At 37.3% G+C, this 24,159-nt stretch overlaps 1 protein-coding gene across 1 annotated transcript in view; it reads left to right on the forward strand.

Annotated features, from left to right (window-relative positions):
- Window positions 1-24,159, forward strand: part of SAMSN1 (SAM domain, SH3 domain and nuclear localization signals 1) — a 173,212-nt gene that overhangs the window by 55,194 nt on the left and 93,859 nt on the right. The window contains 3 exon segments of the mRNA XM_052646142.1: window positions 10,436-10,445; window positions 10,666-10,792; window positions 12,231-12,580. Of these exon segments, the coding sequence (XP_052502102.1) occupies window positions 10,436-10,445; window positions 10,666-10,792; window positions 12,231-12,580 (487 nt within the window).

A 24,159-nucleotide genomic window follows, 5' to 3' on the forward strand; every position in this document is an offset into this window, starting at 1 on the left:
TTTCCAGGACACTCATGTACAGCAGCAAGTCTTGAAGTCTTGTGGGCTTGAGTAGACTGTAAGTCCTTTTTGAAGTTCTTTTTCTAGATTGACTTTTGGGAATGCTGTAAGATAAATTATACAACTTTACTTAATCATTATTTCCCAGAATGCAATATAAGCTTTCAGAGTCTATGGAAAGTAACCATCTACAAAAAAATCATGTTTCTTTATATAGGTACAAATAGAGTGAAAGTGAAAGTTGCTCAGTCATGTCTGACTCTTTGCTACCCCATGGACTATATAGTCCAGGGAATTCTCTGGGCCAGAATACTGGAATATTTTCCAGCTTTTTTTTTTTTTGCCTTTCCCTTCTCTAGGGTATCTTTCCAACCCAGGGATTGAACCAGGGTCTCCTGCATTGCAGGAGGATTCTTTACCAACTGAGCTATGAGAGAAGCCCAGTTTCAGGATATCTCTATTGCCCTCTCTTCCCAAAGATAATTAACATATTAACATTGAAGTTTCAATAATAATCTTCTTAATAGAGATTCTTGCTTAAGGAATATAGCTCTGCTAGGTAGGAAGAGGTGATAAAAAATAACAATTTAAATATTACTTCTATTCCCTCAAAAAATTACTGTACCTTACCTTTGCTGTTTTCCATGCCTTCTAAAATTTTAATGACTAGTTAAAATAGCAAAGAGCTGTGGGGAAAAAACAACTGAATCTCAATGAGTACTGGAAGGACTTCCCAGATGAAAAGAAGGCTATGTGTTTGGGAGGAGTAAGAAATCACTTAATTAGAAACAAGCAACAGAACTAGATCAAAAGACCTGGAGCTACCTACCACTGACTTTGCTCTTAAGCTATTAAATTCATATTTCTGTGCCTCAGTTTTCTCACTCCTAATGCGTTGGACTGAATGAATACAAAAACTTCTTCTTCTTTTTGATATTTATTTATCTATTTGGTTGTATTTGAGTCTTAGTTGCAGCGTGCAGGACTTTGATTGTGTCCTAAAGGATCTCTCTTGCAGTGTGAAGACTTTTGTTACAGACCCGGGCTCAGTAGTTACAGTGCACAGGCTTAGTTGCTCTGCAGCATGTGGGATCTTAGTTCCTAGACCAGGGATTGAACCCCTATCCCTTGCATTAGAAAGTGGATTCTTAACCACTGGACCACCAGGGAAGTCCTCAAAATCTTTTTCAAAAGCTAATCATCCACAATTAATAAGAGCTCGATCGCATTTTTTCTTTGATACTCTTCTGAGGTCCAAGAGTTTATATAAGGCAACAAAAGGGATACTTCTATAATCTATTTCAGCATCGACTTATTTCAGCATCAACAATTTCCTGTGTTCCAGCTCCTCATTTTGTAGATGCATAGGGAAGTGAAGTGGCTTGCTCAAGTGCACGTGGCTAGTCAAAAAGCAGAGCATTGCAACAGAGCAGTCACTTATCGGCAGACCAAGCCTAGTCCTATTAAACTAGGTTTTCCAGACATTTTTCATTTATGTATTGTTTATGTTAAATTATAACTCCTACATGCAAGAGGTGTATTTTTTCTATGTAATTCCCTATACCCATAGGTCCTTATATTGCTAGGAATTCAACAGGTGCTTAATAAAAATTTATTAATTTGTATGCATGTATGCTATGTCACTTCAGTCATATCCAATTTTTCGACCCTATGGACTGTAGTCCACTAGGCTTCTCTGTCCTTGGGATCCTCCAGGCAAGAATACTGGAGTGGGTTGACCTTTCCTCCTCCAAGGGATCTTCCCGACTCAGGGATTGAACCTGTGTCTCTTATGTCTTTTGCATTTTCAGGTAGGACCTTTATACTAATGCCACCTGGAAGTCCATTAATTTGTATGCTGATTCTTAAATTTCTTATCATTCACAGTTTTTGGTCATTTTGAGGTCAACCCCTCAAAAATGTTTTTATGAACAGTTTCAGAAACTTCTTCAAAATTTCAAAGCAGAGGATATTATGTGGATGTAAGAAAGATATTTTTTCTGCAGCCTTTCCCCTTAAACCAACACAACCCCATTTGCATCTCTGCCTTGTGTAATCCTGGCAGCTTCCAGCTGACTTGGTAGCGCCTCCACAGTAAAAGACTGACCCCAACCTATGGGTCAAGGAGCAAAGAACATTTTTGGCTCCTCATACAGAAATGGGGAGAGATGGCCATGAACTGGTAACTTCTTTGATCCTTGGGAAATAGAGCTTAGCTGGCACATTATTCCAAGATCAGAATTATGTCTCCCCAAATCTGCTTGAGGGGAGGAGGAAGTGAACACTACTAGTGTTCATTTCATTTTAACTTCTATCACAGAAATAATACTTTTTGTAATTGTAAGGAGAAGGAGTCAGAAACCTGTATTAGAACTTGAGTAAGTGATTTATATTTATATAGTGGGATAAGACTGTTACATAAAGGGCTATATTAGACATGGTAAATTACACTGCTTAGCTGTTCAAATGCCTGCATTTCCTTTCCCCATCTTACCAAGTGCAATCTTTCTCTCCTGTGAATAACCATCACATTTTATTTGTATCTTTCATATGATATGCCTTTTCCTCCAGATGTATTTTTGACCAGCTATTCAGTTCTCATGTATTGAGCATGTTAAAGACCCGGGTTGAGATGTACAAAATAGCTCTGGAACTCCAAAGATCACAGCTTTCAGTGGCGGGGACAGACACAAAAACTTAGATGACTGGTTTTCAAAATCACTCATAGTAAGCAATGAACATCACAAGACAGACAGACTGTTTTATTCTCTTTTGCATTTCCCACAGGTTAGTGAAAGTGAAAGTCACTTAGTCATGTCCAGTTCTTTGTGACCCCATGGTCTATACAGTCCATGGACTTCTGCAATCCGGAATACTGGAGTGGGTAGCCTTTCCCTTCTCCAGGGGATCTTCCCAACCCAGGGATAGAACCCAGGTCTCCTGCGTGGCAGGCAGATTCTTTACCAGCTGAGCCACAAGGAAAGAACAAGAATACTGGAGTGGTTAGCCTAGCCCTTCTCCAGGGGATCTTCCTGACCCAGGAATTGAACTGGGGTCTCCTGCATTGCAGGTGGATTCTTTACCAACTGAGCTATCAGGGAAACCTCTCTCACAGGTTAGATGTTCAGTAAATGTGTGTTGAATGAATAAATAAAGACCTTTTAAACCTTCTAGGAGAATATATTCCATTTCATTAATGAATGTATTCAATTGCCTATTCCTTCAATGACATTTTTATTGTGCCCAACTATATTTTAAATGCTGATACTGTTAGTGTTCATTTCATTTTAACTTCTATCACAGAAATAATACTTTTTGTGATTGATAAGTACTCTAACCGGAGAAGGCAATGGCAACCCACTCCAGTACTCTTGACTGGAAAATCCCAGGGAGAGAGGAGCCTGGTAGGCTGCAGTCCATGGGGTCACAAAGAGTTGGACATGACTGAGTGACTTCACTTTAACTTTTCACGTTGATGCATTGGAGAAGGAAATGGCAACCCACTCCAGTGTTCTTGCCTGGAGAATGCCAGCGACAGCGGAGCTGGTGGGCTGCCATCTATGGGGTCGCACAGAGTTGGACACGACTGAAGCGACTTAGCAGCAGCAGCAGCAGCAAGGTCTCTAACATCAACTTGGCATTTTTTCCACTAATTATTTCTTCAATCAATATTTCATTTGCATAAATGAATTATTTTCAAACTGTCTTTTTAGTTAGTTGCAGTTCCAAGTAAGCAGTAAAATAAGCCCCTAAAAGAAAACTTGTTTATTTTCATGTGTTTGGATTGATCGATCCTAGTTCATAATCCTGTTGGTTTTATTGCTCTCCAGTGAGTTACTAAATGTTAATTGATCATTGGACCTTACAAATTATCCTTTTAGAGTATATTTTAGGTCTTAAATAGAGTGTAATCACTTTCATATAAAAGAGAATGGGGATCTAGTTTTGGCAGAAATAGATCTGATTTAAAAGAATCTGTGTTCTTAAATGATAGAATGTCTCCCAGTTATAGAAGTTATATATCTTCATTATAGAAAACTAGGAAAATTCACAGTATATAAAGAATAAAGTAGCCACTTAAGTGGTATTTACACTTTTTATACAAAGTTGCACTCTGATTTTTCCCTTAAGAGTGTTTTGTGATCATTAAGATAACTCTTCTGCAAAGTCTAAAGAATTGGTAAATGTTGTAACTAAGTGAAGAGTCATAAGACTACAAAACAGAGAAACTGTCAATGCAAAATACGTGAAAATACTTGAAGTTTCACTTCAGGGTGCTCATTACAGCTTCCTTTTAAAATAAACCAAGAAAATGTTTTTTAAAAAACCTCTGTTTCCTCTCTTGAAGAAATTTTGTGATATACATATGAGGTGATCTGGCTTTTTCCATTTGAATACTTGTTAAAGAGTTCACTAGAGAGGAAACTTTTTCTAAATCAGAAATTAAGAACAAAAAAAGAACAAAAGGAAATTACTTTTCTTCAAGGTCTATCATGTTACTTTCCAACTTCCTTTTCGTTAGTAGGGAGAGAACATAATTCAAACAGTTAAATGATTTGGATTTATTTAGCCTCCAAAAGCCAAATTTCTCCTGCGTACAAGGAAGGGGATACAATTGGAAGAGATTTAATTTCCTTTGGAGCAAAATATACATACAAAAGAGAAAATATGTGTGTATGTATATGAAATGTTAAATATTCATATATATTATATGTAAAGATATATATAAGAATATATAATATATATGTATATATATTTGGATAGGCCTATAAATTTAAGTGTGTACCTGATACTTATCATCTATATTGGAGAACCATATTTAACTTATAAATCAAAAGCTGGAATTTGGTTGATCTTAAATTCGATTGTCAACACCAGATAACTAGCAATTATGTTGGCTCCTAAATTTCTTGTGAAATAGAACATTGGTTTAGAAGTCAGAATACTTGATTCTCATCCTAGCTCTGTTATTAATGAATTATCTTTCCCTGGATAAGCCACTTAACTTCTCTGGGTTTTCTCATTTTTTAAATACGCTGGTAGACTAGATGTTCAATAAGTTCCATCCTGGCCCATAAAATATGATTGTAGGACTAATCTAGTTCAATAATTCATTGATGCTATTTTCTAAAAATTATTCTGTCATACTAATAGTCAAGCAAAGTGTCAGAAAATGAGGTGCATTTAATCTAACACTTGTAACAAAAATTTTACATTATTTAAGGAATGTGAGCCAAGTGAACTAAAAGATATGTACATTTATATATAAAAGATACAGTAGGTGTGTGCTCAGTTGCTTCAGCCATGTCCAGCTGCTTTCAACCCTATGGACTGTAGCCAGGCTCCTCTGTCCATGGGAATCTCCAGGCAAGAACACTGGAGTGGATTGCCATGCCTTCCTCCAGGGGATCTTCCCAACCCAGGGATCGAACCCAACAGCTCCTGTGTCTCCTGCATTTCAGGTGCATTCTTCTCCCATGGAACTACTAGGGAAGCCCCAAAGATATAGCATATACATATTAAAATATATGTATGAAATATTTAATTTATATTCACATATCATTACTGTCTTGATGGAGAAAAACAGTAAGTAAATTAAATACAATATTTTAAAATTTTCCCCTAATTTCTTGATTCCTAATTCTGTTTTTTGCATTATTCACTACATTTTGAAGAAATAGGTAGACTTTACCAAATCAAATCTCCATCCATTTACTCATCACTCATTGCATGTTATTATTTTAACTGCTTCATATGGAGTACTAACTGTCAATATTACAGATACTCAGGATGCTTCATGATACCTACACAGAAGGATATGGTTCCTGCCTTCCTTCAGTGTAGAGCCTGCTGAAGAAGAAAGACATTTAGCTAATGATGACACAATTACATAACCCTGAAATTGCAGTGAAAGACAAGAAGGAAAAGAATGGGGACCTAATTTGAACTTGAGAGTCAAGATTGATCTCTGGGGAAAAAAAAAAAAAATGACATTAGACTGAGGTTCCAGGGGTGAGTAGGAAGTAATTAATCAGGTCAAGAGAAGGAGAATGAGCATTCAAGGTAGAAGGAACAGCAGACATAAAATACTTGAGAAAGGAGAATTGTGTAGATTGGGAACCTAGAGGTCTGCACCTTGTGAGCCAGAGGGGACCCTAAAGACTTGGCCCTCATAGATCCAGGTAAGTATTATGGATATTATTAAGAGAATATTTGGGATTTCTGAAGTAATTTAAGAAAGACAGTAATATCACCAGATTTACATTTTTCAGAGAGAACTCTAACATTATATTATAAATCAACTGAAGGGGTGTGTGCATGCATGCTAAGTTGCTTCAGTTGTGTCCGACTCTGTGTGACCCTATGGACTATAGCCCACCAGGCTCCTCTGTACATGGGATTCTTAAGGCAAGGATAATGGAGTGGGTTGCCATGCCCTCCTTCAGGGGGTCTTCCTGACCCAGGGATCAAACCCAAGCCACCAAGGAAGCCCACAGCTAAAGAGGTGTGGATACAAAGACTAAAAGAGAACCACCTGGAGACTTGCCAATAGTTTCAATAAGAGAAAATTAAATAAGAGTGATAACAGTGGAAATGGAAAAAAGAAAGAGATTCAAGATACATTTTTGAGAATAAACCAACCTCAGTAATGGGATAAACATAAGTAAACAGTGGAGAGGTAAATAACAAAGGTGATAGTCCGATTTATGGAATGTGCAAAAGGATGGATGAAGATGGTATTCAGGGAGTTGAAGAAGACTAGATGAGAAACAGGTCTGGAGAAGGCTGGAGGACAGTCATGATCATGCTTATAAATCATTTAAAATGGAAATCTGGAAAGGTGAGTGTGAAGCTCTGAAGAAAGTCCTACAAAAATAAATTGAGAATCATCAGCATATACTTTCTATTAAATGCTGCGTGTGTGTGTTTGTGTGTGTGTGTGTGTGTGTGTGTGTGTGTGTAGTTGAGAAAAAATGATGCAATATTATATGAAAACCCAGAGCTAGTTCTAAAGGAATTTAATTTTGAGAGACAAAGAGGTGTCAACATATAAGAGAATAGCCAAAAAAGGTGAAAGGAAATCCAGGAACATGATGTCACAGAAGGCAAGCAAAGACAATGTTGCCTGAAGGTCATCATGGTCAATATTGCTGAATATCAAGTAATAATGGAGTTTGTGGAGTTCATTGGACCACAAAAGCAATTTAAATGGAATAGGAGAGACAAAAGTTGATTGATGAGTACATGAGGTGGGTTGAAAGGATGAGAAATTAAAAAGATTAAATTAAAGGAAGCATATAGTTAACTTTTTTGAGAAGCATGCTTAGGAAAGGGAGTAGAGAGTGGTAAAGTAATTAACCTCCAATTAAAATAAATAAATTTATGTTTAAAATAAGATGGTGAATTAAAGATGGATGAGATCAGAACACCTTTAAAGGCTATTGGGAAAAATCTTTTAAAAAAGAAGATGATCAAAATTAAATAAAGAGGGAAGATGAATGAAAATATAAACCAAGTTGTGTCATTCCTCTGATTAGAATAAAATACATATTCCCCAGCCTGCTCTAAAAAAGCCTCCTAGTTAAATCTCTGGCTTTATCTTGTGCCATTCTTCCCTTCCCTCATTTCCTTTTTCATACACTAAGGATTCTCCCATGAATTCCAGTTTATAACCTTTGCACAATCTGCGTCCTCTTCCAGAAATTCTCTTCCCTCGGCTATTTCCTTGGCTCACTCTTTTCCATAATTCAAGTCTCAGCTGAGATGTTGTTCCTGACCATCCACTGAATCCAAAATGATCTCCAAATTTTCATGTCTGTTTCCTTCTTTTCATTCAAACCTCCATTTGTTTCCTCAGTGAAACCCTTCTGATCACCTACTGTAAATTAGTAACACCCCTATCCCCAAGCCATCACCCTGAGAATTCTTAGCAGAGCACTTCTTATGCCACATTTTACTGTTCATGTACTTGTTTATATGTTAATGGTATGTCAGTTCTCTCTAGAATATAGGCTCTGTGAAAACAGGGATCCCATCTTACTTGCTCCATGCCTTATCTCCAGAATATATGATAGTGCTTGGCATATGTAGGTGCTCAATAAAAGTTTGCTGAATGGTAAGTTTAATTTACAGGTCAGTCTTCTCAGAAAACATCTAGAAATTAAAAACTACACTATTAAAATTTTAATCAAATTCAGTACAGATATACAGGTGATAGATCAGAAGATTGTAGTGAATAACATTATTTAAAATATTATAGATAATTTATTTTAATAGATGACCTTAATGATTCCATATCTCTTATAATAATATTAACTCTAACTTTCATCCATCAGGTATATATGCTATCTAATAGCAAGAGAAGGTTTTTCAGAAGTACTTTGCATTTAGAAAGTAGCCAGACTAATATAATAAATTTATTATGGATAATCCATTTTGTAGATGAAACACATATATGAAATCAAGAATGCATTTATATTTACAAACATTTACTGCCATGCACAAAAATGAATGAAATGTGATAGCTCAAAGATGAGTGAGTTAATAAAGATAAAAAAGTTAACCACACTGTGCTTTTAGAAAGCTAGGTTTAAGTATGAACAAAATAATGAGGAGTCTGTTTGGTTGAACACCTCTAGGCCATGGACCTCACTCATTTGAATTTAGACACTGTTCAAATGCTTCCATTTCTCCTAGGCACAATTGTTAACATACAATTCAGTTACCATGGTATCTAACATTTTTCCCCAAGTCAAGTGTAAGTCTTTTTCACAGAGAAGGAGAGAAAAGTCTATTTTTGATGCCAGTGTTTCAGTGGAGACATTAGGCTTTGTCTGTGGGAGGACTAGGTTGCCGTAAGAAAATAAGTACAACAACAAGCAAAAATATTGTGCTCAGTGGTTGTGCCATGCCAGCTCATTACTCCAGCTCATTTCTGGAAGGGACTAAAGATTAGAAAATGCCTGAGTTCTAGCAGACCTATAAAACCAAGTGGGCTTCCCTGGTGGCTCAGCGCTTAAGAGTCTGCCAGCAATGAGGGAGGCAAGAGATGGGGCTTCCATCCCTGGGTCAGGACTATCTCCTGGAGGAGGGCATGGCAACCTACTCCAGTATTCTTGCCTGGAGAATCCCATGGACAAAGGAGTCTGGCAGGCTACAGTCCATAAGGTCATAAAGAGTCGGACACGACTGAAGCGACTGAATAGCAGCCATAGCATAAAACTGAGCAACTCAGAAAGTGCTGGAAAGGAATACTAGGGAAAATAATACAAAGAAAAAATAGCAACAGAAATTGTGGTGAGCTGAGCATGACCTTTGGAAAAAGCAGAAAGATTTTGCATATCTAAGAAAATCTCATCACAGTCCTTTCTGAAAGATTAAGATGATTCAGTATTTTTTTTTCATTTACTTAATACGAATAGGTACAGCTTTCCCTGACAAAACATCACGGTTCTTATTTAGGTACTATTATGCAGAGACAGAACATCAAGTTTATGTTGGTTGTTCAAAGTCATTCTTAAAGATCAATAGTAAGAACTAAATTTAATAATTGGAAATATTTGCATGCCAGAGGTCTTTTTCTTCCAAACATTTCTTTGGGCTTATAGTCTGTGTCAAAGGATGGGAAGCACTGTTATAAATGTGTCTCATACAAACATTAATGAGGAAGCAAATCATTCTCCTTTTGAAAATTGCAGTATCTATTTGGATGTCATTTATCAGCTGTCTGATGGAAAGAAATAAGGGAGAAGCAGGCAGAGAAATATTTCTGAATCCTGAGTTTTCTGGATGAAAAAAATGTATTCCTCTATGTATTACTTCTTATCTTGTTAATACAACAGAATACAACTATTTTACCCACTAGTATAGCATTTAGCACATAAAGTATTAATTGCCAAAATATTTTGAAGTCTTTAAGAGAGCAGTATTTTAAAAATAGTAAGTAAAATCAGTGTAAATACAAATTAATCAACATTAAACTAGTGACAAATATTTGTGCATCTTCCAAAATGCTTTGTCTTTAAAGCAATGTTAATTCTTTTATACATTTTTTCCCACAATAAGCCAATGATGCTTATATGCTAAAACATAATATAGAACATGATGCCTGTTTTTGCTTTTCTCATTGTGTATCTTCTAGAAAACAAGAGGCTATTTTTTAAAAAACTATATTGTTTGAAAATATTTTACTATAAATTAAATGCTGTTTTACCAGAAATTTCTAAGGAAAAATGAAGAAAATTTGAATAATGCTTTTTTTTTTTAACAAATCAGTCTATTTCAACATATGAAAATAGCACCTTTCAATTTCTGGTTCCATCTATGTTATGCTACAAAAGGGTTGTTCTTTTCCACCATTTCACATTGAGCAGGGGTACCTCTTTTATAGATGGCTCTGGATTCAATCCATTTTGCTACATTTTGATGTAAAAAGAAAAGAAATGGTAAAAAAATAAAGTTCTGCTTCATTATGACTGGCCAGCTGTAATGCACTTTACAAATCTGAACCTCCAAAATGTGGCATGCTTTCAAGACATTGCTTCAATTGTCTCAGGCTACAGGTTAAGGTCACATTATGAATTTCCCTACATTTATGACCTCGACATGTTTTATATTTATTTTTTTGTGGAGATTTTTCTTTACCCTGAGCTATGTTTGTGCTAGACCGTAAAATCAGGTGATGACCCAGTGGAATCCATAGGGACATTAAAGAGATTGCAGAAACTGGTTTGGATCAAGAAAGCAAGAGTGCCCAGTCTGAATGAGATGAAACCTACATCAATAAACCTCCGTAAGTAAGAACTTCATGATCTCATTATCTACCCATTTTATATACCGTATCAGTAGTGTATATGTGTCCATCTAACCTCTCAATTTCTTTCCCTGTGCCCTGCCTTCCCCCTTGGTATCCATATATTTGTTCTCAACATCTGTGTCTATCTCTGCTTTTCAATGAATGGGAAGGAAGTCCAAAAGGGAGAAGATATGTGTACATGTATGTCTGATTCAATTTGCTATACAATAGAAACTAACATAACATTGTAAAGCAACTATACTCCAATAAAAAATAATTTAAAAACCTCAATGAGCTGATAAAAATGTCTTGAGGAAGAATTCAGATAGTATATATTAATGAAGAACATTTTGATTAGGCCTGAAAATAATTATTAAATATTGAGAGATTTTTTTATTGCCAAGTTATTTGTGAAACAAATATCCTCACACTGTTCCTGAATTTCACTTTGTATCTATGCCGCCCCATCTCTCTTCTTCAGAACCAGACTCAGGGGTAGAGTAAGAGAAAGCTATGGGTAAAGCTCTGCAAGATGATAAGGACAGCATTGCCCACTCTTTGCATTCCTTGGCCTCACAAAACAGTACAATTCAGTTTTGATGTGAATGCCACTGGCAGGTCATGCAACTCTGATTTTCATTTATTTATTTACAAGAATGCCCTATTAATCATAATCTTGTGTTTACACTCACTAAACATTTGAACGTAGATAGATTCAATGAATGGTGCAACCTACTAAGGGTTATATATGTTTCTATTTCCTATAAATTTTTATACATTACCAAAAATTTCATCACACCTTACAGTACATGTAAATATAGGTCTCACTGATCAAGTTTATAGGACCAAAGATATATCGTTCTCTGTTTTCGCAGTCTTGTTCTCTCTTTTCCAAAATATTTCACTATGAGACACACATCATGCATAAATCTCTTTGCAGATTGATATTAAATTAGAGAATTTTAGGTTATCAAGAGAACTTCAGAAAATCTCTACTGAGATTTCATTCTTTTAATTAAGACAAAAATCTGATTTGCTTCTTTATATGTCTTCTTGTACGTGTGACCTCAAAAAATTAAAAAAAAAAGAATAAAAACACACCATATCATGCTTATAAGAGGATTTTTTTTTTAATTTGTCATTTTTCTAAAGTATCTTTTAGTACACTATTTCCACATGGATTCTAGTCAAACTGGCTTTAACCTTTATACACAACTTCAAAAAAAGTTAGGTAAATCTGTTTTTACAAAACAAATCACGTAATATACCAAAGACACACTCTTTAAATAAATGCTAATTTTAAATTATTTTGTAAAATTATATGACTTCCCATGATGTTCATTCATTTCTGTTACATAAACGGAATTATAATTGTCATAATTTCTACTTGTGCAAAATTATTTGAAAGACTTACCTCTTTATTTTTATTATTCAGAAGATGAAGATGAAACATTGATTTCCTGTATGAAATTAGCCAAAAGCCAAGAAAAGAAAGTTAATGTTAACACAAGGGAAAAGGAAGGAATGGAAATTAGATTGGATTCTATTTCTGCATCACTGGTTAGATCCAGTGCTTCAACTAGATGCAGCTTGGCAGAAATGTTATCCTATAATGAAGGTGAAGTTCAGATGTGGAACAACTGGAAACCTTTTCCAGAAAATCCATTGTGGACATATGTTAATTTCCAAATTGACCAGACTGGACTGTGGGACAGTTGTTTCCACTGCACTCACCACCCCCGTCTCAAGTCTTCCTGTACAGATATGGATCTCCCACAATCATGGGTAAGTTCGTCATCGGAAATGTATCATTTTATCTGGATGTTTGTACTAGCAGGAAAGAAACAGATAACAAACGTGCTAATCAGTCAAATTTACCAGTCTGTGGAAAGTTACCAGAGTTAGAGCTGTCTTTCCAGAGAGCAATGCAAATCTAGTGACTTCTGCTATCATGGTGCCACTGCATATATTCCTTGTGTTCAAATAAACTGTTGCATAGCTCAAACAGTAAAGAGTCTGCCTGCAATGCTGGAGAACCAGGTTCGATCCCTGGGTCTGGAAGATCCCCCTTTGGCATGGCTACCCACTCCAGTATTCTTGCCTGGAGAATTCCATGGACAGAGAAGTCTGGCAGATGAGAGTCCACGAGGTCGCAAAGAGACACAACTGAGCGACTAACACAAACAATGTTTTCCAGAGATTTCTTTTTAACTAAAAGAGGATAAAGGATGTTGATTCAGATCAAGATGTTGTGTGCTGAATTATCTAAATTAGTGCTGCTGTGTTGAAGTTTCACTGATAATTAATACATAAAAGTGTTAGTCACTCAGTGGCTCAGATGGTAAAGAATCCCACTAATTTAAATGAGCATTTTCTTTGGACCTACTATGCTCATAAGTACATCGCATGTATTATTTCACTTAAATCTCACAACCTTATAATATAGGGAGTGATATTCTAATATTAATTCTTTCCTGTTTTACTATTGAGAAAGATGAGGTACAAAAAACTAACAGGTACAGTGTCACAGATCTAACAATTTGTGAAGCCAAAATCTAGAACCTCCACAGTCCTATGCTAAGGATCCTGATTTTAGCTAATGTATTATAGTGTTTCCCATGTACTAAACTAATGGTATATGGCACACAAGAAAGAGCAATGATCTGGAGTTAGACACATCTGGGCTTGAATTCAAGTTCTGCTATTTGGGCAAATTATTGGAACCATTTAAGCTTAATGTTCTCAATTGTAAAACAGAAGATGCTCAGTAGTTCAGTGATGTCAGACTCTTTGTGATCCCATTGACTGTAGCCCCCCAGGCTCTTCTGTCTATGGAATGCTCCAGGCAAGAATACTAGAGTGGGTTGCCATGCCTACTCCAGGGGGTAATAGAGAAACTAAAATTATATAACACAAATATTCTAAGATTTAAGAGTGTTACTTTTTTTTTTTCCAGATAGGTTACTCATCTGCCTGGTATATTCCTCTTTCCTTTAAAATAATCATCCTAACCCATAATACTTAGATCAAATACTTTGTCCTCTAGAAAACTTGCCTGGGTCATACCAGATAGAAGCAATCTCTTTTTCCTTCTAACTTCCAGATGACTTAAGGGCATTCTTCTTTCACTGTATAGGTATTAAATCTACATTCAGTTCAGTTCAGTCACTCAGTCGTGTCCCACTCTTTGCGACTCCATGAATCGCAGCACGCCAGGACTCCCTGTCCATCACCAACTCCCGGAGTTCACTCAGACTCATGTCCATCGAGTCAGTGATGCCATCCAGCCATCTCATCCTCTGTCGTCCCCTTCTCCTCCTGCCCCCGATCCCTCCCAGCATCAGAGACTTTTCCAATGAGTCAACTCTTCGCATGAGGTGGCCAAAGTACTGGAGTTTCAGCTTTGACATCATTCCTTCCAAAGAAATCCCAGGGCTGATCTCCTTCAGAATGGATTGGTGGATCTCCTTGCAGTCCAAGGGACTCTCAAGAGTCTTCTCCAACACCACAGTTCAAAAGCATCAATTCTTCAGTGCTCAGCCTTCTTCACAGTCCAACTCTCACATCCATACATGACTACTGGAAAAACCGTAGCCTTGACTAGACAACCCTTAGTTGGCAAAGTAATGTTTCTGCTTTTGAATATGCTATCTAGGTTGGTCATAACTTTCATTCCAAGGAGTAAGCGTCTTTTAATTTCATGGCTGCAATCACCATCTGCAGTGATTTTGGAACCCCTCAAAATTAAGTCTGACACTGTTTCCACTGTTTCCCCATCTATTTCCCATGAAGTGATGAGACCAGATGCCATGATCTTCATTTTGTGAATGTTGAGCTTTAAGCCAACTTTTTCGCTCTCCTCTTTCACTTTCATCAAGAGGCTTTTTAGTTCCTCTTCACTTTCTGCCATAAGGGTGGTGTCATCTGCATTTCTGAGGTTATTGATATTCCTCCCGGCAATCTTGATTCCAGCTTGTGTTTCTTCCAGTCCAGCGTTTCTCATGATGTACTCTGCATATAAGGTAAATAAGCAGGGTGACAATATACAGCCTTGACGTACTCCTTTTCCTATTTGGAACCAGCCTGTTGTTCCATGTCCAGATCTAACTGTTGCTTCCTGACCTGCATACAGATTTCTCAAGAGGCAGGTCAGGTGGTCTGGTATTCCCATCTCTTTCAGAATTTTCCACAGTTTATTGTGATCCACACAGTCAAAGGCTTTGGCATAGTCAAGAAAGCAGAAATAGATGTTTTTTTGGAATTATCTTGCTTTTTCCATGTTCCAGCGGATGTTGGCAATTTGATCTCTGGTTCCTCTGCCTTTTTGAAGACCAGCTTGAACATCAGGAAGTTCTTGGTTCATGTATTGCTGAAGCCTGGCTTGGAGAATTTTGAGCATTACTTTACTAGCATGTGAGATGAGTGCAATTGTGCAGTAGTTTGAGCATTCTTTGGCATTGCCTTTCTTTGGGACTGGAATGAAAACTGACATTTTCCAGCCCTGTGGCCACTGCTGAGTTTTCCAAATTTGCTGGCATATTGAGTGCAACACTTTCACAGCATCATCTTTCAGGATTTGAAAGAGCTCAACTGGAATTCCATCACCTTCCACTAGCTTTGTTTGTAGTGATGCTTTCTAAGGCCCACTTGACTTCACAGTAGGATGTCTGGCTTTAGGTGAGTGATCACACCATTGTGATTATTCGGGTCATGAAGATCTTTTTTGTACAGTTCTTCCATGTATTTTTGCCATCTCTTCTTAATATCTTCTGCTTCTGTTAGTTCCATACCACTTCTGTCCTTTATCGAGCCCATTTTTGCATGAAATGTTCCCTTGGTATCTCTAATTTTCTTGAAGAGATCTCTAGTCTTTCCCATTCTGTTCTTTTCCTCTATTTCTTTGCATTGATCTCTGAAGAAGGCTTTCTTATCTCTTCTTGCTATTCTTTGGAATTCTGCATTCAGATGCTTATACCTTTCCTTTTCTGCTCTGCTTTTCACTTCTCTTCTTCTCACAACTATTTGTAAGGCCTCCCCAGACAGCCATTTTGCTTTTTTGCATTTCTTTTCCATGGGGATGGTCTTGATCCCTGTCTCCTGTACAATGTCATGAACCTCATTCCATAGTTCATCAGGCACTCTGTCTATCAGATCTAGGCCCTTAAATCTATTTCTCACTTCCACTGTATAATCATAATGGATTTGATTTAGGTCATACCTGAGTGGTCTAGCAGTTTTCCCTACTTTCTTCAATTTGAGCCTGAATTTGGCAATAGGGAGTTCATGATCTGAGCCACAGTCAGCTCCCGGTCTTGTTTTTGTTGACTGTATGGAGCTTCTCCATCTTTGGCTGCAAAGAATATAATCAATCTGATTTCAGTGTTGACCATCTGGTGATGTCCATGTATAGAGTCTTTTCTTGTGTTGTTGGGAGAAGGTGTTTGCTATGACCAGTCCATTTTCTTGGCAAAACTCTATTAGTCTTTGCCCTGCTTCATTCCGTATTCCAAGGCCAAATTTGCCTGTTACTCCAGATGTTTCTTGACTTCTTACTTTTGCATTCCAGTCCCCTATAATGAAAAGGACATCTTTTGGTGGTGTTAGTTCTAAAAGGTCTTCTAGGTCTTCATAGAACCGTTCAACTTCAGCTTCTTCAGCATTACTGGTTGGAGCATAGACTTGGATTACCATGATATTGAATGGTTTGCCTTGGAGACGAACAGAGATCATTCTGTCATTTTTGAGATTGCATCCAAGTACTGCATTTCGGACTCTTTTGTTGACCATGATGGCTACTCCATTTCTTCTGAGGGATTCCTGCCTGCAATGGTGGATATAATAGTCATCTGAGTTAAATTCACCCATTCCAGTCCATTTTAGTTCACTGATTTCTAGAATGTCAACGTTCACTCTTGCCATCTCTTGTTTGACCACTTCCAATTTGCCTTGATTCATGGACCTGACATTCCGGGTTCCTATGCAATATTGCTCTTTACAGCATCGGACCTTGTTTCTATCACCAGTCACATCCACAGCTGGGTATTGTTTTTGCTTTGGTTCCATCCCTTCATTCTTTCTGGAGTTATTTCTCCACTGATCTCCAGTAGCATATTGGGCACCTACTGACCTGGGGAGTTCCTGTTTCAACATACTATCATTTTGCCTTTTCATACTGTTTGTGGGGTTCTCAAGGCAAGAATACTCAAGTGGTTTGCCATTCCCTTCTCCAGTGGACCCCTTTCTGTCAGACCTCTCCACCATGACCCACCTGTCTTGGGTTGCCCCACAGGCATGGCTTAGTTTCATTGAGTTAGACAAGGCTGTGGTCCTAGTGTGATTAGACTGACTAGTTTTCTGTGAGTATGGTTTCAGTGTGCCTTCCCTCTGATGCCCTCTTGCAACGCCTACCATCTTACTTGGGTTTCTCTTACCTTGGGCGTGGGGTATCTCTTCACGACTGCTCCAGCAAAGCACAGCCACTGCTCCTTACCTTGGATGAGGGGTATCTCCTCACTGCTGCCCTTCCTGACCTTCAACGTGGGATGGCTCCTCATTAGCATCACAATATTAGACACTGGGGACACAGAGCCAAATAATACATGCACTGGCCTTATCTTTATGGAGCTCATCACACTCTATTCTGTAGCAGGACGAGTTGGGCATTAGTTTACTTGCTATAAATAATTTATATTTATATTCTCCCTAGTCTCTAGAATGTTGCTGTTTGCAACTCTTTGAGACCCTATGGACTGTAGCCCACCAGGCTCCTCTGTCCATGGAATGTTCCAAGCAAAAATACTAGACTGGATTGCCATTTCCTACTCCAGGGGCTAACAGAGAAACTAAAATTAGTCCAGCTCGTTGCGACCCCATCGACTGTAGCCTGCCAGGCTCCTCTGTCCATGGAATGTTCCAAGCAAGAAAACTAGATTGGGGTGCCATTTAGGCCTTCCGGGGGTAATAGAGAAACTAAAATTATATAGTTTCAATCATGTTCAACTCTTTGCAACCCTATGTCTGTATGTAGCCCATCAGGCTCCTCTGTCCATGGGATTTCCCAGGCAAGACTACTAGAGTGCGTTGCCATTTCCTTCTTAGGGGATCTGCCTAACTCAGGGATAGAACCTATGTCTCCTGCATTGGCAGGTGATTCTTCACCATTGAGTCACCAGGGAAGCAGAATGTCATGGGCACTCAAATATTTGAGTAACATTTGCTGACTAAATGAATAGAAGTTTTGGAAACCGACAGACTTTGTTATCATAGATCTAGAGAAAAAATTACTTCTTCATTGTCCAACTGTTCTATATTAATGCAGTCATTGCTGTTGTTCAGTGCTAAGTTGTGTCTGACTCTTTGTGACTCCACAGACTGCAGCATGCCAGGCTTTCCTATCCTTACTATCTCCCAGAGTTTGCTCAAATGCATGCCTGTTGAGTTGGTGATGCTATCCAGAGGATGGAGGCTCATCCTCTGCCACCCTCTTCTCCTTTTGCCTTCTATCTTTCCCAGCATCCTGTTGTCTCCAGTGAGTCTGCTCTTTGCCTCAGGTGGCCAAAATATTGGAGTTTCAGCTTCAGCATCAGTCTTTTCAATGAATATTCAGGGTTGATTTCCTTTAAGATTGACTGGTTTGATCTTGCAGTCCAGGAGACTCTCAAGAGTCTTTTTCAGCACCACAATTTGAAAGTATCATATATAAACTCTATTATCATGGGTGTGTATGAGTGTTTGTGGATGTGTGTGTTGGTTTAGGTGTGTATGCATAGTAATGTTTTTCTTTTACTTAAGTAATTTTGGCTATTTTAGTACATAGCTAAATGATTAAGTAAATAAGTTTTATCTATAGAAAGTCAAACATATCTGCAGAATGTTCAGAATTTCAGACAGTAATGTTCAGCATTTGTAACAGGAAAACCTCAGTGGACTTGGACAGAGGGTTCAAGAACATGTTAGAGTTAAATTGGTTTGGTAAATTTAATGGGACCACTTGCACTCAGGGATTTGAGACACGGAGTAAAAGAAGTTGAATGAGGGCAAAATATTTTTATATTTTACATATATATTCTATAATAATAGCAAGTAAAACTATCTAGTTTCATTTTAGCATATCTGATATTTTTCTGTAATAATTGCAGGGCTCTTATTTGGGTATACTTACTTTCCTTCTAGGCAAGATACAGAAGGCAGATAGTGTCAAAGAAAAAGTCTTCTCAAATGAGTGTTACTATCAATGACAGGTAGTCAGTAGTGACCAGGTTTTTTTTCTAAATATACCAACATATGAACATTCGTTGGAGCAGGGCCTAAACCCCACATTTTGGGGGAAATAAAACTAATCCACAAATTAGTTTTTTGATCTCAGAAATCTCAACAAGAATGGATTCCTGTGTCTTTGATCTCATCATTGTATCAGTTTTGAGGCAGCCTGAAATTGGCTTGTCTTCAGACAGTCCTCATTCTTCCAGATACATCTCCCTGCTAACCAACTTCAGGCTCAAACCCTCAATTCTAGCTCTTCTAGAGCTGGGCATAATGCCAACTCTGACATCACTAGCAGAGTGAGATTGGGCAAACTCCTTACCCTCTTTAATGAACAAATTTCAATTCTGTATTGGTTTCAGATCCTACTCATTTCTTTTCCTCTGAGTGACTTTTTGCATACTGAAAGCACTCATTTGTAAAACAAGGTTATCAAGGTCTACTACACAAAGGATGTTGGGATGATTAAATGAAATGGTGTCAGGACTCTGTCAATAGCAGGTGATATTTATACCCAAATCAAAGAGTCCAGAGCTTGTGCTGGGCTTGGAAAGTAGCAATATTTAACTCAGTTGAAATACCATAAACAAGCTGAATCCAGACAGGGAAATGTATTATTTGTGAAGAACTCTTCACAAAAGTCAAGAGGGGGAGAATGAGACATACAGATATTTAATGTGTGGTTTAGTTGTTTGTAAGGTCTATGGGATCTGAGGAGTGGGGAGAGAGATGTGATTATAGAATTGCTATAAATTGAGAAAGACAAAAGATGAGATTTATGAAAGCAAATACCCCACAAGAGAAATGTGAAAGGAAAAGCTATATAAGGATGCCAGTCTTTTCTAATATCCATGATGAGTGGTATTGAGAGGGAATTCAGATGCATCTTAAGAAACATAACAATGAAAGCAACCAAAAATAATATTGAAACCAAGTGTTTACAATCAACTTACAAGAAGAGTGATGGGAGAGTACTTATGAAATCCTGCATGCTAAAAACTTGAAACATAACAAAAGAGGAGAATGAGCCATAGGCTTGGTTGGAATAAGGACAAGAAAGAATAAAGTTTGCATGTTGCAAAGGCGATGAGGTCTTCCTTTAATCTTATATTTTTAAAAAATAATACAATAGCAGCTAATATATTTTTCCAAATCTGGGATTATTTTCTCAGATTTTTTAGAATAGTTTTTCAGCTTAAGAAATGGAAATAATCTTGACATGAAAAAGGGGAACAGATATCCATTTTTCCCTTTAAATGTCTAAAATGTTTTGAAATCTCTTTTATAAAAATAGTGTGATATATTTAAAAATGACAATAACAAAAGTTTTCAGGAAGAAGGAAAGTCAAAGGCCTCAGAGAATACAACAGAAACACACACACAGAAGAACTGAAATGTAGTATAGATAGAAAAATGATAATGAGAAAGAAAATTTCATAGAGGTCAAAGAAAAATGAGTGAAGTTTATATACAAAATCTCAAGGTGACAAAATAAACAAATCTCTACTTAAAGCATCTTTATATGTATAAGAAGAGAATGAGATGAGTGAAGCTAGAAGGTTTTATTGGAGTATTACATGAATCCTTCAAAATCGCACCAAGAGAGAGTGTAGAGAGTGGAAGATTTCTTTACTGAACTGTTTCAGTGAGAGGAACAGAATGTTCTTGGGTCATACAGCCCCACCGTTAAGTGATTTCAGAGTTTCAATAATCTCCCTCCAAAACTACTGATCTGTGGGAGAAACACTATCTGTGCCCATCTTCTACTTTTGTCTTCCTAATCTCAACCTCGGCAATCTCTCCGTCTCTCTGATGCTAGCCTATCTCTTTCAATCAACGTGACACATCATTACCAGATTAATCTACCAGATTAATTTACTTGACTAATCTACCTGATTAATGCTGCCTGGATAACGATTCTGAAGCTCAAACCTAATAATTTTGCTGCTACCCTTACAAATCTTTAAGTGTCTCCTCAACACCTACAGGATCAAAAGCAAACTCATTGACCTAATCTGCTTTCTAACTAGATCCTCACAAGTCTCCTTCACACACACACACACACACACACACACACACACACAATTAGCAAAGTGATACTATCATTTTGCTCAGTCCAGATTTTCCCCCATCTCTATCACTTTATTTATACTGTTTTCCCATTTGTATCTTCTTTTCTTCTCTATTTGATGAATAGTATGGAAGTTTAAAAAATATATATGGTCAAATTAGAATTCATGGTGTACACTTTGAAGGAAAAAACGTGTGAAAAGGAATGAGGATTGAGAGGACCAGTAAAAAGAGAATAAGGAGGGGCATGGTTTAGGAAAAAAAATTAATTTCATAGGTTCTATTATCATTTTCTCTGTATATTAGTGATGTTAGACTCCTGACAAAAAGTCTCTGTGGTCCCACTGATGAGGGTATTAATATTTTTACAGGTTCAGTGTATGATATACCAAGATGACTGCTCCCATATCCACCCAGAGGAAGACAGGCTCTGAGACATCAATGCATAATTCCTCATAGTTTAATACCCTTGTTTCCAACTGTAACACCAAAAGCTATTTGTTAGAACAGCTTTAAACTTTTATTTGTTTACCTTGGGATTATGGTAGTATGGAAAGAGAACAGGTTTTAATTAATAGATTTGGACAACTTGTGAAAAGGAAGGCAGAGTAAATGACAATTTGGACTGAGAAATTCAAAAGGAAAAAATAGGAAAATGGACAGAAAAGTACCAAAAGATATTTATACCTACTACACTTTGTGCTGAAATTAATTAACTTGAGAATCAAGATAATAAAAATAATTGTAAGGCCCTAAAAGTGAACAAGGAAAAATAATTAATGATGAGTATTTTATGTGACAAATTTTTAATTATAGCTAATATAATGTTTGAGGGAAGGAGAATTAATATTTACCCAAGAGAAGAATTTGAAAAACAGAAGAAGCTGCAATAATTTATTCATTCATCCATGTATTCACTCATTTAGCTAACTCATATCAAGTGCCTCCTAAGCAAGCCACTTAGGCTCTAAATGTGTGTGTGTGGCTGGGGGTGGGTGGGAAATCTACCATTTTGTATCCGTAATGAGAGTTTGAACGTAAAAGTAAAAGTTGCTCAGTTGTGTCCGACTCTTTGCGACCCCATGGAATAGCCCCAGAATTCTTCAGGCCAGAATACTGTAGTGGGTAGACTTTCCATTCTTCAGGAGATCTTCACAACCCAGGGATCAAATCCAGGTATCCCACATTGCAGGTGGGTTCTTTACCAGCTGAGCCACCAAGGAAGCCCATTGAGAGTTTATAGGGTCTTATTTTAAAAAGGTAAAAAAGAAAAACAAATAATCACAATTCTTTGTATAAAAATTCACAAAGATGGGAAACATATGGTAGTAATTGTACATAAAATCATCCTGGAAAAGATCCAGCCAGATGCACAAGCACATTTACATGAAAAAAAGAGAGTTTATAGAAGAAACACTTAAATGATGAGATATTATAATAGTGCAAGATATCAGATTTATAGAAATTATTTAGGCTCAATTTGAAGAGAGTACATTGTAAATGTTTATGAAATGTTAAAATGTCTTTTATAATAAAATCCTGTATAATGAATATAAAAATAAAATGAGAAAATACAATTGCTCTGTAAGTGTAAAACTGTATTCTAGAAGTCCAGGATAACTAGAGGTATCATTAAACTAGACTTTTGAATCTGAGCAATGTAGAATGCAAACGAATCCAATTATTTGGGTTGGTGTTTGGCTTTTCTCAGTTTTACAAACCTTCTGAATATCAGTGAAAACAACAAATCTGTGCCAGTCCTAGAACTGTTATAGAAACCAAGAATCTCTCTTTTTCATGAATGGCCTTAAGGTTTTGCCTCACTTTTCTCTGTTTTGTTGTTTTTCCTTTGTGCTTGTTTATTCAAGTGCATCGGAGAAGGCAATGGCACCCCACAGCAGTACTCTTGCCTGGAAAATCCCATGGACAGAGGAGCCTGGTGGGCTGCAGTCCATGGAGTCGCAAAGAGTAGGACACAGCTGAGTGACTTCACTTTCACTTTTTACTTTCATGCATTGGAGAGGGAAATGGCAACCCACTCCAGTGTTCTTGCCTGGAGAATCCCAGGGATGGCGGAGCCTTGTGAGCTGCCATCTATGGGGTTGCACAGAGTCGGACACAACTGAAGTGACTTAGCAGCAGCAGCAGCAGCATTCACTTGCATCAAATTAAGGAGAAAGTTGAATTAGTACACCTCATAATAAAATCTCTCTAAAGTCATCATAAAATGTTTGTAGTTTACAGTAGCTCTTATGATAATGATATAGGATCCATGATAATCAATTATAACTACATTTTGCCTTCTATAATCAAGATGAAATTTGCTTCTCTGGATTCTCAAATAGACAAAGGAAGGCAACAAATATCAGTCTGAAGGGGACCCATTTATGCTCATTGATCATGGGACACCTCAAGCTCCTCCTTCCTGAGAGTTTAACTCTTCTGCATATTTCAGCAGAATAAAGCCAATCTAAAGCTGGACCTTGACCTTTACAAAAAGAGAGGTCTAAATGTTAGGACATTTTATATAATGAGTCTTGGAGAATGTTCCACGTATTGGTAGAATTTTTTCTGTGCCAGAGAAAGAAGCTCATAATTCAAATATTGCTAAGTAAGCTAAAGACCATGTCATATTTTGAGCGCACAGCCAGGTGTGTCAGAAGTTATGTTGTACATCAAAGGAGCACAGATTGGAGCCCGGAAAGTCAGTTACAAGCTCATTGCTGTCACTTACTGGCATCTCTGGATCAGGCTGCTTAATCTCCATGGTCTTCTGCATCTTCATCTTCAGAAAGAGGGCTATTAATGATCTTAAAGGCTCCTTTCTATCTTCAGTATTTGGGTTATGAGAGGACACCAAGAAAGGTATATCCTATGTGCAGAAAGAGGTTAGTACAAAACGATTGTCCTTCAGCTTTTTCAAATTAGCTCTCTTTTCACTTTTCAGATGACCATTGTTGATCTTATTTCTATAATTTTTTTTACATAAGCTATTTTAGGTTTTGGTTTTTATTGTTCTTTGTTTTCCTGAC

Source organism: Budorcas taxicolor, chromosome 1 (assembly GCF_023091745.1).
Source record: "Budorcas taxicolor isolate Tak-1 chromosome 1, Takin1.1, whole genome shotgun sequence".
In the NCBI taxonomy this organism is placed as follows: Eukaryota; Metazoa; Chordata; class Mammalia; order Artiodactyla; family Bovidae; genus Budorcas; species Budorcas taxicolor.